The sequence below is a fragment of the Thalassophryne amazonica genome, chromosome 15, assembly GCF_902500255.1.
Source record: "Thalassophryne amazonica chromosome 15, fThaAma1.1, whole genome shotgun sequence".
In the NCBI taxonomy this organism is placed as follows: Eukaryota; Metazoa; Chordata; class Actinopteri; order Batrachoidiformes; family Batrachoididae; genus Thalassophryne; species Thalassophryne amazonica.
In genome coordinates, this window is record NC_047117.1 from 47,534,102 (window position 1) to 47,548,932 (window position 14,831).

At 40.1% G+C, this 14,831-nt stretch overlaps 1 protein-coding gene across 6 annotated transcripts in view; it reads left to right on the forward strand.

The window, feature by feature from the left end:
- Nucleotides 1-14,831, forward strand: part of add3a (adducin 3 (gamma) a) — a 259,484-nt gene that overhangs the window by 203,209 nt on the left and 41,444 nt on the right. For all 6 annotated transcript variants that reach the window (XM_034189173.1, XM_034189174.1, XM_034189172.1 and 3 more), the window contains one exon: nt 6,849-6,998. In XM_034189173.1, the coding sequence (XP_034045064.1) occupies nt 6,849-6,998 (150 nt within the window). The remainder of the gene's footprint in view (nt 1-6,848; nt 6,999-14,831) is intronic.

Genomic DNA, 14,831 nt, shown 5'->3' on the forward strand with positions numbered 1-14,831 from the left:
TGCAAGAGCTGGGCATGTCCCAACATATCCTGTGAGGCTTCATCACGGAGGCACTTTTGCTGCACCATCAGCTTCATGCCGATGAATTTCGCTGCAACTGTTTTCATGGCAAAATCTTCTGCCACAGTGGAATGTGCTGAAAAGTGCTGATGTCCACCTCTTCCGCAATTTCTCGGATAGTCACACGATGGTCCCGCATCACCACAGAGTTCACTTTGGAATGATCCGGTCATTTCAGCATGTTGATGGCCGACCGGAGCGTGGCTCGCTCTCCACCGTTGTGCGGACGTCTTTAAACCGGTTGTACCGCTCCTTAATCTGTGTGATGCCCATAGGATCGTCACCGAAAGCCGTCTGAATAATCCGAATGGTTTCCACCTGGGTGTCGCCCAGTTTCTGGCAAAATTTGATGCAGTCACGCTGCTCCAGTTGTTTTGCCATTTCCTTGCAAAGACAAAACGACGAGAGACTCCACCCATCCTCACATAAAGGCTGTTTACAAGCAAATGACGCAACCGACAGGCGTGAAAAAAATCACGCATGTGCACGAAGGTTCAAAGTTGGCTCATGCAAGCACACGTGATTCAAATCCATCAGGTTTTTGAAAAAAATAAAAAGGTCGGATACTTTTCTAACAGACCTCATATATTATTAATGTTTTTAAACAAAAATACCCTCAAAAATTTCAAGGAGCACATAGAAGTTTTATTATTTAACATACGTAACAGAGCCTCACTGTTTGATGACATGTTGCACTTTATTGTTCCAGGCAAATGTTATGTTAAATACTGGCCAGCAGATGTCACCATATCTAATTGTATCAAAAGCTTCAAAACACTCAACCATTGCTTCATATTGCTTCAGTGGTTCAAAACGCTTCTGTTTCTCTATCACTAATTTTCATAAATAAAACTACATCAGCTAATTTATAATATATACTAATTATTACCACATGTGCCCAGATAGACTTGCAGTCATGAATACATTGATGTTGTGTTGCAAACCAGGACGTCTATTCCGATAATTGATGCCTGCGATCTGTGAATGTTCCTGCATCCAAATCACCTGTTTTTCTGTTTCTATTGTCTTTCTGCAGAGTTTGACTCATTTTGTTTGGCTGCGGTACAAAGTTTTTTGTTTTTTTTTGTAGTACTGTATAAACATATGATATCTAACGTGCGCCTTTAAAACAGACTGATTTATAGCGCACTCAAAACACTTTGGCATAAACTTAAAAATGCATAAATTTGCAGAAATGTGCAAATTAATTCTCACATTGCTATATCTCAAAATAGCTGTGATTCAGCCTTTCGACTGATCGTCCAATAGTGATGAGGTCCAGGCCCACCCACAGCTCCATTTACCCCCAGAGATGCTCGGCATCCGGGGGCAGGACAAACTCATGGCATTTATCCAATGACCGTTGAGTTTCGAGGCAATGAAAAAAAACTGTTCCAGGCAGTCCTGTTGAAGTGAACGGATGCTCAGCTTCTACAGGAAAATGCATTGACCACAGACCATATGAGAAAAAAGACTTAACTGAAAAGTTAACAAAATTGTAGTCAGTCAATTTGTGATAACTAGCTGATTCTGAATAAACTCATCTTCAAGATGAACGTGTTCTAACGCATTAGTAGTCAATGAAATGTTAACAAACTGTACATATTTGACCACTTAATTTTTTGACATTTTAGGGGAAGCTGAGCTTCCCTTGCAGTCTTAGATAAACCACCTCTGGTTTTAATACATTTTCATAAACATAGGCACCATTGTGTGTTTTATTTTATTGCTTTACATTTTCATGTTTAATGTATTGGTGACAGCAGTAATCTAACAGTAAAGTCTTACTAAACACCCGTACTTTGTGTTCATAAACTATTTGTTCCAGCCGCGTCACATTTCAGATTCTTTCTGACACGCCCGTTGGCATTTTATTTAAATTTAGAAGTGCTGTGTTGGTCAGAGGGGCCCTCAGCTGTACGGCTGCTGCTGGGTGAAGGACGTGACAGCATGAGCTGATACTGTATGAGATGTGATGTAACCAGATTGTTTGATTATCTGACAGCTGGCTTTCGCTGAGAGTCCGGATAAAGACGGTGTAATTTTTGGTGCCATTCACTTTGTTGACTGGAAGATCAGTCGACAGTCATTCACCTAAACATCTGTTGAAATGCAAAGAACCACTCAGGATTTGTCTTGTTGAGACAGAGATCACAGCAGCAAAGATTTGTTGTTTCAGAGATCAGGTCATTTTAGCCCTCTGGGGTTGACGCCATCGTATACAACAGCTGAGACCAAGCTTTGCTAAATTATAAATAACTTTTGAATGATATGAGATAGAAACTTACTTTTTTTTTTTTTTTGCTGAAAAGTTAACTCCGTGGACTTTTGAGCCAGCCATAGAAGCTGTGTGATGACGTGCGCAATGTGAGTGTCCAATCGGAATTGTTTCACCGTCACATGGTTTTCCAAAATCCAATCGTAGGGCAGATTTACCTCACGTGAAAAGCCAAAGATCGTTTTCAGGAATGATATGTTACTAGTTGGCCCGTTTGAATAGCCCCCTGGGTGCTCCAGTGAGTACATACTATTAGTATAGACTCAGTGTGCCCTGCGCCATTACGCACAGTGATCAGTGAAAGCAGGAGCACACGGAGAGCCTCTGATGACACTCTCACGTGCTCAAACAAAGAGTGTGTAATTATTAGGATTGCTCCACTAGTTTGCATATAAATGTTACTGGATAACTCTGTTGCTTTCTATGCATAAAGTACTGTTTACCATATCAATGGACAACAAAACGCATAGACATTTTGTATATATTGTTCAAAATGTGCATTTGTGTTTATTGTTTGTACCTTTTTGTTGCATAGTCTTTGACACAAGACCTCAAATTACCTTTATAAAGTGTCAAAACAGCTGTTTATTATAGTTTGCTGTGTGCTTTGAATAAATGTGTGTGGAAAATTATTTTTCGCTTTATTTGTTCCTTGCCTATTTTTGATTGTAAGCCTTTATTACACTTATAAAACACAACAAAAACATATATATTCTGAAAGCACAGGTTGTCCTGAAAAAAAAGAGACATAAAACTTGATTGTGGGATGCAGGGAGAGCTGTTAACAGCAATAATAAAACATTTATTCCAGGCAAGTGAACTGTCCAAAAAATGCCCTCGGACCCCAGAGGGTTAACTAAAGGTCTGAAGTGTCCTGCAATGTGTTCTCTGTACAGATTCTAAGATACGCCTCAAGTTTCTCTTCTGGTTCTCAAGCTGTTTTAAAGTTGTGAAAATTAACTTTTTTTCTTTATAATCCTTTTCATTTAGGGAAATAAACTTTTCAAAACCATCATTAATTACTACCATCAGTGGTGGGCACAGCGAACCAAAAAGTTAGCTTTGATAACCGCTAATCCACTTACTAAAAAGTTAACTTTTATAACACTAAACTGATAAACTGCTTAAAAAAAACTTAGTGGAAGTTACAGCTAGCCGCTAACTTTTATTATTGACTCAGTACTCAGTCGGCTAAGCCAGTTTCAAGTTTAAGTACCCCAAGTGCTGCTGGGTATATTCAAAGATAATCAGAAACTGAAAACAAACGAGCCAGAGCTTCTGTCTTTATGCACTCAGCCTGTTGCTACCAAACAAAAAAAGCATAATTTACTTTCAGCACGCATTGACTCAGACAGTGGGTAGAAGACATGCAACGCAAAGCACCTGTCACTCACGGTTTCATTTAAAACCAACTAATTCCAGACACTTTATCGACATTAACAGCAACTGTCATTTTTACAAAGTGAAAATATGATATTGCACATATCTTTTAAATTAATGCGCTAATTCTGAAGGTTTGAGCGTTAACAGTCACACATGCCAAAAGGCATTATGGGAAATTCAAGTAATCGTCTCTCATCACCACCACCACCCCCCCACCCCATCAAAATGCATATAACACTGCTATCTACTGGATGGGCGTGTGAATAGACCAACATATTTGTGAATCTCAAACCCAGTTTTACGCTCAGAATGTCTCAATACTGTGTAAGTGAGCAAAGCAATGAATGTGTGCGATGTCTCAGTATAAGTGGATCACCTATCACATGCATTGTAAAAACCAACACACAAGTTACAGCAACTGTACAGAGGCTGTCAAACATAATTACATAATTTACAGGGGGTGTCAGACACTGTCTTTACGCATAGGAAAATATTCGTGAATGATGTGTTACCATTCCATTTCATGTTGTGTTGATATGAGAAATTTTTTGATTCCACATCAACTTTTGTCAAAAATTGGCATTTTTTGTTTGTTTCTTTGTTTATTTCAGTTTCACAACAGTATATCATTTTAAAGTTCACCCTATTGAGATATCCCATCCCTTGTGCACCAGAGAGTTACTGCAGTCAAAATAACACTGAGAAACCACATGCTATTAGATCATGTCATCTTTTTTTTTTTTTTTTACAGTGATTTAAATCATATCAGCCCTGATAGGAGCAGATCAGTCAAAGGTTATGGTTGTCAAGAATAATTAAAAAACACACACATTTTGTAGGCTGTCACTGCAACCAGTAGGGACAGAGAGATTATATCATTTGCTCGACTGAAATTAAATGGTATAAATTAGAGTGCGGTTCGGGCCTCATATTTCTGTCCGAACCTGACCTGCTGTTGATATCTAGGTTATTTCCATCCTAACCAAATCCCAGCAAACAGGAAGAAAGCCGTTATATCATGTATTATCTTTTTTTTATTCATTTTTTTATTAACAAAAATGAATGTTTGTATCATGTGAAGCAGACCTGTTGGCTACCCCAGTACGCAGAGTAAATAAAGATTTTTAATCTGGCCTGTTGCATTCTTTCCGCCAGATTCATCATTGCAGCCTGATGAAAACTGTTATCCACATAAGACGTCCTTGTGTTGGAAGATGATGTTAGAAAATACTTTAATTTCTTATTGTAGAAAGTTCTTGTGAATAAATGCAGCATTTTTAAAGACATTCCTCTATGTTATAACACAGTGCTCTGACTGTGTTTCTCATCCTGCCGCCAACAAGAACAAAAAATCACTTATTTTAAAAGCTGAATGTCCTTTCTGCAATTACTGTATTTTCTTAGTGTCACAGCACTCCGTTTATTGACAGTCAGCACTCAAAATATGGTCATCTGTCGTCTCTTCAGCACTCTGCTAGCGACGAAAATAAATGCCATTAATGAACCACCAAGACCAAAAAAAGTATGTTAAATTACACTAACAACAACACCATTCATTACGAGCGGCTAAGCTTAGAGAGGCAGGGCTATGACATCATCTTTTCAGAAAAGTAACGTATGTTTAGTGTCTTTGTGCTGACGTGACAGAACTCGACCTGAATCAGAGTGTCATTTTGAAATATTTGTCCGAAACCGACCCGGCCTGTCAGGTCCCTTCGGGGCCCGTCGGGCCCAGGACGGGTATCCACCCTGTAGTGTAAATAACAATACAGTAAGGTGTTGCACTCAATTCATCAATTGCAAAATAAGGAATTGTATCCAAAATGTGAAAGATAGAGCTAATATTTCCCGTTTGGGCTACTGTCATCAATATGGTGGAGCAACATGGAACTCGTGAGGGAGCCCACTCCTGTGTAGATATCATTCTAAGCTTATGAAAACACAATGATTCAGATAATTATACACTAATTAACAGGTGGTTACAAAAGCTATATTCCATATCTGCTGATCAACGCCCGAAATCATACACACTGTACTTATCACTAAAAAAGTAAATAAATACAGATTTTTTTCCCACACTCTAATCAGTTTAACCTTCAAGAATACAAGTCACTGGGAGAAGAAAAGTTTTATTTTCATTGGTGGTGCTGTATTTCTTTACAGTAATTATAAGTCCGGTTGTACTTAGTGCTGTAATGCTTTGTACTTATTTGTCCACCTGAATAAGAGACACCAAGAGTACTTTTTCACTCTTTGTCTTGGTTAACTGATCAATGTACATTTTTCTTTATTTTTTCTATTTGAATAGTTTTAGCACTGGAACGATTTATGTACATTGTATGTGTGTGTTTATGCTTTAATTCACGTTTTGTAGAAGTCCTTTGCCCTCCTCTTTCCAGTGCAGGATTAAAGGAGGAGAACAGATGTTAAGATCAGTGGGTTTATGGGTTTCATGTGCATTCAGCAGGTCTGGCTGAGCTGAGTATGTTTCATTATCCTGGATGATTGATGTCATTTCTTGCGCTCAGGCTCTGGTTTGTATCATAAGGCGATACCTGATTACAGTGGTGGCTATTTGGTGGAAGATCTCCAGGTGAACCTGTTTTCTGTTTCGTGTCAGGTTTTGTTGCAGGGACTGATGCCTGCTCTCTGTTTTTTCATTATGAATGTCACTCTACCATTATTTTCTCTGGTCTCTGGTCATATGATGCTTTTCTTTCCTCCAGCTCCTGGTCTCTGCTTCTGTCTCTCCCATCATCACTTCTCTCTGTTGTCCAGTAATTTAATAACTAGCAGTAATTTAATAACTGCTAACGGGATGGTAACGATGCTGCCATCGTGTGGATGTCATCTTCATTCTGTCTTCTGTTACGTGGAATGTTCCACTATATTTCCTGAAGTGGAGCAGCAGTTATTGATTATGTGTTTTACTCGTCACTCTGATTGAGTTAGAGGACACTGCGTTGCGGTCATGTGAGGATATTTACTTCCCTTCCACATCTCCTTCCCTCTCAGGAGATCCACCTTGGTCGCCGTCAAAGCGGTTCAAAGTTCATGTAGTTCATGTGTGCCCTCATCAGAAGTCTTTGAAGCACTGACTAATTGTTTTTCCTCCTCTTTTCCTCAGGTGAAGATTAACCTTATCGGGAATGTGATTGACCAGGGCTCCACCAACCTGAGAGTCGACCCTGCAGGTTTCAGTCCCCATGCTGCCATCTACTCCATGCGTCCAGACATACGCTGCATCATCCACTTGCACACGCCTGCTACAGCAGCTGTAAGTTTACTTTGACAGCTAAGTTATCAAACCCACAGTCGAAACCTTTATGGGGAAAAAAAAAAAATCATTGAGTTGCAATATGGTCAATTCAGAAGGGTTGATTGGGGCAAGTAGATGTTTTGCCACCGAACCATCAGTTAGTTGACAACCTGCTCTATCAACTGAGCTACAAGCACTTGGCCTGTCATGATAATTACTCTCTCAAATTATCGCTCAGACATGATGTTACACATTGTTTTTACAAACATGTTTGTTATACCCCCAACATACAAAGACATTTTGGTGGGCATACAGTAGAATCAATGTCTATGAAGACATAAAGAAAAATGCGGATATTCCAAGACAAGCCAGAGCCCTTCGAAAACAAAGAAATACAAGCAACTTGACCCAGGAACTGTCAAGTGTGGATTAAATTAAGTGGAACTCCAGATGAAACAAAGGTGATACAAGAGCTTTTGGATTTGGATCATGTTTAGTGACTGCTCTTTAAGGAATAAAATGTTCCTTATTGGTTCTTTATCGCTTATTCTACATGATTTTTGTGATGGTTTTTCTTTTCTTTTGCTATGAGAAAACTTTTGAGAAAATTTAGACAACCCCAATTCCAATGAAGTTGGGACGTTGTGTAAAATGTAAATAAAAACAGAATGCAATGATTTGCAAATCCTCTTCAACCTATATTCAATTGAATACACAACAAAGACAAGATATTTAATATTCAAACTGATAAACTGTAATGTTTTTGTGCAAATATTTGCTCATTTTGAAATGGATGCCTGCAACACATTTCAAAAAAGCTGGGACAGTGGTATGTTTACCACTGTGTTACATCACCTTTCCTTCTAACAACACTCAATAAGCGTTTGGGAACTGAGGACACGAATTGTTGAAGCTTTGTAGGTGGAATTCTTTCCCATTCTTGCTTGATGTACGACTTCAGTTGTTCAACAGCCCGTGGTCTCCGTTGTCGTATTTTGTGCTTCATAATGCGCCACATATTTTCAATGGGCGACAGGTCTGGACTTTACTACAAAGCCACGCTGTATCTGCTGTATTTGCTGTATCTGTTAGCTGTTTAATCTGCGCAGTTAGATTGATCTAGTTAACTAGATAACGATTTGTTTCACAGTGTAATCTTCACGTGCCTTAACTAAAGCACTCCTTCTGCTGAATCACCTATATTATTTACACATTATTCACTTTGTGTGTTTTTAGGAATCCGCTAACTTAGCACAGCTACTAGCTCTTAGCCGGTTTAGCATGGTGGCTTCTCCTGTCTCTCCTGCACTTTTCTGCTCTGGGTGTGAAATGTTTAGTTATTCCTCGGCCTCCTTTAGCAGTAATGGTACTTGTAATAAGTGTAGCTTATTCGTAGCTTTGGAGGCCAGGCTGGGCGAATTGGAGACTCGGCTCTGCACCTTGGAAAATCCTACAGCTAGCCAGGCCCCTGTAGTCGGTGCGGACCAAGGTAGCTTAGCCGCCGTTAGTTCCCCTCCGGCAGATCCCGAGCAGCCGGGAAAGCAGGCCGACTGGGTGACTGTGAGGAGGAAGCGTAGTCCAAACAGAAGCCCCTTGTACACTGCCAACCCGTTCACAACTCTAAATGTTTTTCCCCACTCGGCGACACACCCGCCGAGGAACAAACTCTGGTTATTGGCGACTCTGTTTTGAGAAATGTGAAGTTAGCGACACCAGCAACCATAGTCAATTGTCTTCCGGGGGCCAGAGCAGGCGACATTGAAGGAAATTTGAAACTGCTGGCTAAGGCTAAGCGTAAATTTGGTAAGATTGTAATTCACGTCGGCAGTAATGACACCCGGTTACGCCAATCGGAGGTCACTAAAATTAACATTGAATCGGTGAGTAACTTTACAAAAACAATGTCGGACTCTGTAGTTTTCTCTGGGCCCCTCCCCAATCGGACCGGGAGTGACATGTTTAGCCGCATGCTCTCCCTGAATTGCTGGCTGTCTGAGTGGTGTCCAAAAAATGAGGTGGGCTTCATAGATAATTGGCAAAGCTTCTGGGGAAAACTTGGTCTTGTTAGGAGAGACGGCATCCATCCCACTTTGGATGGAGCAGCTCTCATTTCTAGAAATCTGGCCAATTTTCTTAAATCCTCCAAACCGTGACTATCCAGGGTTGGGACCAGGAAGGAGTGTCTTACACACCTCTCTGCAGCTTCTCTTCCCCTGCCATCCCCTCATTACCCCATCCCCGTAGAGACGGTGCCTGCTCCCAGACCACCAATAATCAGCAAAAATCTATTTAAGCATAAAAATTCAAAAAGAAAAAATAATATAGCACCTTCAACTGCACCACAGACTAAAACCGTTAAATGTGGTCTATTGAACATTAGATCTCTCTCTTCTAAGTCCCTGTTAGTAAATGGTATAATAATTGATCAACATATTGATTTATTCTGCCTTACAGAAACCTGGTTACAGCAGGATGAATATGTTATTTTAAATGAGTCAACACCCCCGAGTCACACTAACTGCCAGAACGCTCGTAGCACGGGCCGAGGCGGAGGATTAGCAGCAGTCTTCCACTCCAGCTTATTAATTAATCAAAAACCCAGACAGAGCTTTAATTCATTTGAAAGCTTGTCTCTTAGTCTTGTCCATCCAAATTGGAAGTCCCAAAAACCAGTTTTATTTGTTGTTATCTATTGTCCATCTGGTCGAGTTTCTCTGTGAATTTTTGGACCTTTTGACTGACTTAGTGCTTAGCTCAGATAAGATAATTATAGTGGGCGATTTTAACATCCACACAGATGCTGAGAATGACAGCCTCAACACTGCATTTAATCTATTGTTAGACTCAATTGGCTTTGCTCAAAATGTAAATGAGTCCACCCACCACTTTAATCATACCTTAGATCTTGTTCTGATTATGGTATGGAAATTGAAGACTTAACAGTATTCCCTGAAAATCCCCTTCTGTCTGATCATTTCTTAATAACATTTACATTTACTCTGATGGACTACCCAGCAGTGGGGAATAAGTTTCATTACAGTAGAAGTCTTTCAGAAAGTGCTGTAACTAGGTTTAAGGATATGATTTCTTCTTTATGTTTGCCAATGCCATATACCAACACAGGGCAGAGTAGCTAGCTAAACTCTGTGAGTGAGATAGATTATCTTGTCAATAGTTTTATATCCTCATTGAGGACAACTTTGAATGCTGTAGCTCCTCTGAAAAAGAGAGCCTTAAATCAGAAGTGCCTGACTCCGTGGTATAACTCACAAACTCGCAGCTTAAAGCAGATAACCCGTAAGTTGGAGAGGAAATGGCGTCTCACTAATTTAGAAGATCTTCACTTAGCCTGGAAAAAGAGTCTGTTGCTCTATAAAAAAGCCCTCCGTAAAGCTAGGACTTCTTACTACTCATCACTAATTGAAGAAAATAAGAACAACCCCAGGTTTCTTTTCATCACTGTAGCCGGGCTGACAAAGAGTCAGAGCTCTATTGAGCCGAGTATTCCTTTAACTTTAACTAGTAATGACTTCATGACTTTCTTTGCTAATAATAATAAATAATAAATAATAATTTAACTATTAGAGAAAAAATTACTCATAACCATCCCAAAGACATATTGTTCTCTTTGGCTGCTTTCAGTGATGCCGGTATTTGGTTAGACTCTTTCTCTCCGATTATTCTGTCTGAGTTATTTTCATTAGTTACTTCCTCCAAACCATCAACATGTCTATTAGACCCCATTCCTACCAGTCTGCTCAAGGAAGCCCTACCATTAATTAATGCTTCAATCTTAAATATGATCAATCTGTCTTTATTAGTTGGCTGTGTACCACAGGCTTTTAAAGTGGCAGTAATTAAACCATTACTTAAAAAGCCATCACTTGACCCAGCTATCTTAGCCAATCTCCAACCTTCCTTTTCTCTAAAAAATTCTTGAAAGGGTAGTTGTAAAACAGTTAACTGATCATCTGCAGAGGAATGGTCTATTTGAAGAGTTTCAGTCAGGGTTTAGAATTCATCATAGTACAGAAACAGCATTAGTGAAGGTTACAAATGATCATGTTATGGCCTCAGACAGTGGACTCATCTCTGTGCTTGTTCTGTTAGACCTCAGTGCTGCTTTTGATACTGTTGACCATAAAATTTTATTAAAGAGATTAGAGCATGCCATAGGTATTAAAGGCACTGCGCTGCGGTGGTTTGAATCATATTTATCTAATAGATTACAATTTGTTCATGTAAATGGGGAATCTTCTTCACAGACTAAGGTTAATTATGGAGTTCCACAAGGTTCTGTGCTAGGACCAATTTTATTCACTTTATACATGTTTCCCTTAGGCAGTATTATTAGACAGCATTGCTTAAATTTTCATTGTTACGCAGATGATACCCAGCTTTATCTATCCATGAAGCCAGAGGACACACACCAATTAGCTAAACTGCAGGATTGCCTTACAGACATAAAGACATGGATGACCTCTAATTTCCTGCTTTTAAACTCAGATAAAACTGAAGTTATTGTACTTGGCCCCACAAATCTTAGAAACATGGTGTCTAACCAAATCCTTACTCTGGATGGCATTACCCTGACCTCTAGTAATACTGTGAGAAATCGTGGAGTCATTTTTGTCATTGATGGTGCCATCACAGATGTGTAAGTTGTCCATGCCATGGGCACTAACACACCCCCATACCATCACAGATGCTGGCTTTTGAACTTTGCACTGGTAACAATCTGGATGGTCCTTTTTCTCTTTTGTCCAGAGGACACAACGTCCATGATTTCCAAATAATAAGCTTTTATTTGTCTTTACTTTGAGAACTAAGTTAGAAAACCCACAGTCGAAACCTTTATGGCGAAAAAAATCATTGAGTGGCAGTATGGTCAATTTAACAGGGTTGATTGGGGCAAATTAAGTAGATGTTTTGGAGGGTTCAGGGTTTTGCCACCGACCCATCAGTTAGTTGACAACCTGCTCTACCAACTGAGCTACAGGTGCACGTCCTGGCAGTGGGCCATACTGTCCCATGTGTCAGATGCAGCCGTTCCAGGGAACTTTTTTGTGTATGTGATTGGGCTCACTTCAGCAGCACAATGCAACTCTGAACAAGACCCCTCCTACTAAGAGGCAGACTGCTGTTGGCAGTGACTAACAATTGTGATAATTAGCACCTATTGTACTCTAGTTACCACCTTCCTAATGACAGGGCAGCTGTCCCTCATAACGATGGGACTGACGCCTCTCCTGACGACGTGAATGACTCATTACCATGAACAAAAGAGTGAAACTGCTTTGACCTGAGTACCCCATTGTAAACAAGGGACAAAGCGTGTCTCAGACCCCCTCCTTGGTTAAGGCTGGGTTTCAACTATTTCACATACAAATCTTCCTTCACTCCCCTCTCAAACCATTTCTTTTCTCTGGCTAAGATTTTAACTTCCTTGTCCTCAAACATGTGGTTAGTGTCTTTAAAGTGGAGATGAACTGCAGACTGAGGTCCACTGGCGCCCTCTCTGCGGTGCTAGAATACACTACATTGCTGTGTGGGTAATTAGGGATCCTGTCCTTAGGATGAACTAATTTCTGTCTCACGGTGTTAACAGGTTTAAATTAAACTGGGATTTTGTGCTGTCTGAAGATCCTCTGTTGCACAAAAGTGCTTTAGTTGACTTTAAAAGGCTTTACAAAAATAATAAAATTATTTGTTATAGTTTTACTGATTTTGTTATTGTTTGTTGTTTGTGCATTGTGCGCTATTGTTTGTCTGGTTGTGTTTTGAAATTTTAGTTCATTGTTCAATTTATATTTTTTTGCACACTTCTTTGGTATTCTTTATAGTATAAGGGGTGAGTTGTTATGGTTCGGGTGGAACCGAAGCGTTCCCACTTTGGACCCAAACGCAGGGAGCTGGACACAGGAGTACAGTAAGGCTGCTGTGCTGGGGGTTTCCTGCAGTATGGACAGTGGCCTGCCTCCTAGCTGTGAAAATAGGGATCTACAGGATCCCGAGCCAGCCTTGAGAAATGAAGGCACACGCAAGGAAAGAGACCAGGGGCCAGGTGGGACACAGCTTCAGTAACCAGGAACTATGGAAGAAGACACAGTGGGTAAGTGGAGTGCACTTAGTAGTGCTTGCCACAAACAGTCTCAGTTCAGAATAGTCGTCAAACTTTATTGCAAACTCCAACGTCCAAATACAAAACATAAAACAAATATATAGTATAAGAAAAGGTGTTATATCACGTAATATTAAAAAAAACAAGTAAATATATATACAAACACATATACATACACTTATTTATACATAAACATATATACATACATATATACATACATATACACATATACATATACACACATACATACATACATACATACATAAAAAAGTGCTTATGCAAATTCAATAAAAAGGCATCTAATAAATAGAAACAGTAAAAGATGCCATTAAAAATAAATGCATACACATTCTATAAAAGGCACAAATACCAATATTTCCACATATGGGATTGGTATCTAACAGAACTGCACCTGGGTTTGGTCAACTGCATAATGAGATTATTTCAGGACCCCTGCAGTCTACATATAAACTTGTACATCAGTCTTCTCAGGGTAGCCTGGAAGGTGTTTAACCCTAAATCACTAAAAGGCTTGCTGGCAGTACTACCCCTGGGCTTCTTGAGGAGGATTCTTAGACAGTCATTATACGCAACCTGAAGTTTGCGCAGACTCTCCTTCTTATACCTCACCCAGAGGGGGGCTGTGTACATAGGGGTACAGTAAGCTCTAAACAAGTTCACCTTCACTTCATCAGAGCAGTAATGAAATTTTCTCACTAACACATTGGCTTGGACATAAAGCATTCTTCTCTGTCTGAGCATGTCAGCATCATCCTCCATCTTACCGTTAACAATGTGTCCTAGATATTTTACATTGGTGCACACAGACAGGGCATAACCAGACAAATAGAAACCTGGGAAGTTAAGATGCTGATCCTCCTTGGTCCTACATATCATTATCATGCTTCTTTTTGGCATTATACTTGATGTCAAACCTGACCCCGTAGTCAGAACATATATTGAGAAGCTGTTGGAACACTGCACTGCTGGGAGATATAATGGCCAAATCATCAGCATACATCAAGTGATTGATTAAGGTGTTGCCCACAATACACCCTGTTCTACAATCTCCCAACTGCCTTGACAGGTCCTCCATGTACAGGCTGAATAGGCTTGGGGATAAAAGCCCACCCTGCCGTACTCCATTGCCAACTCTGAAGGGAGAACATAAAAAACTCCCCCATTTCACCTGCATAGTCTGTCTGTCATACCAATATGCCAGGATACGTATGATGCTACCCGGAACACCCCTATGCTTCAACTTGGCGAAGAGCTTGTGATGGTTAACTCTGTCAAATGCCTTAGAGGCATCAATAAAGCCCACCAACACTGTTGAGCCATGCCCTCTGTACTTTTCTACTACTTCTTTTAATGCATAAATACACAAATCAGTACTATGCTTACTCTTAAAGCCAGATTGATTATCCGTGGTGCAAATAAAATCCCCAATTCTGTCAAATATTACACTTTCTAGCACCTTTGACAGTATGCTGGCTAGGGCAATAGGCCGATAGTTATCCATACTCCCTACCTTCCCAGCCTTGTCTTTGATGACAGGTACTAAAATAACTGTCAACGTAGCATCTAGCAGAATACCATGCATTACCAACCCTGTAAAACAAATAGCCAGCAACGCAGCAACCCTAGAGCTGGCAAGCTTCAGGTGCTCTGCAGTGATATTATCCATGCCACATGCCCTGTTATCAGCTAGTTGCCTTATGGCTTGGGAA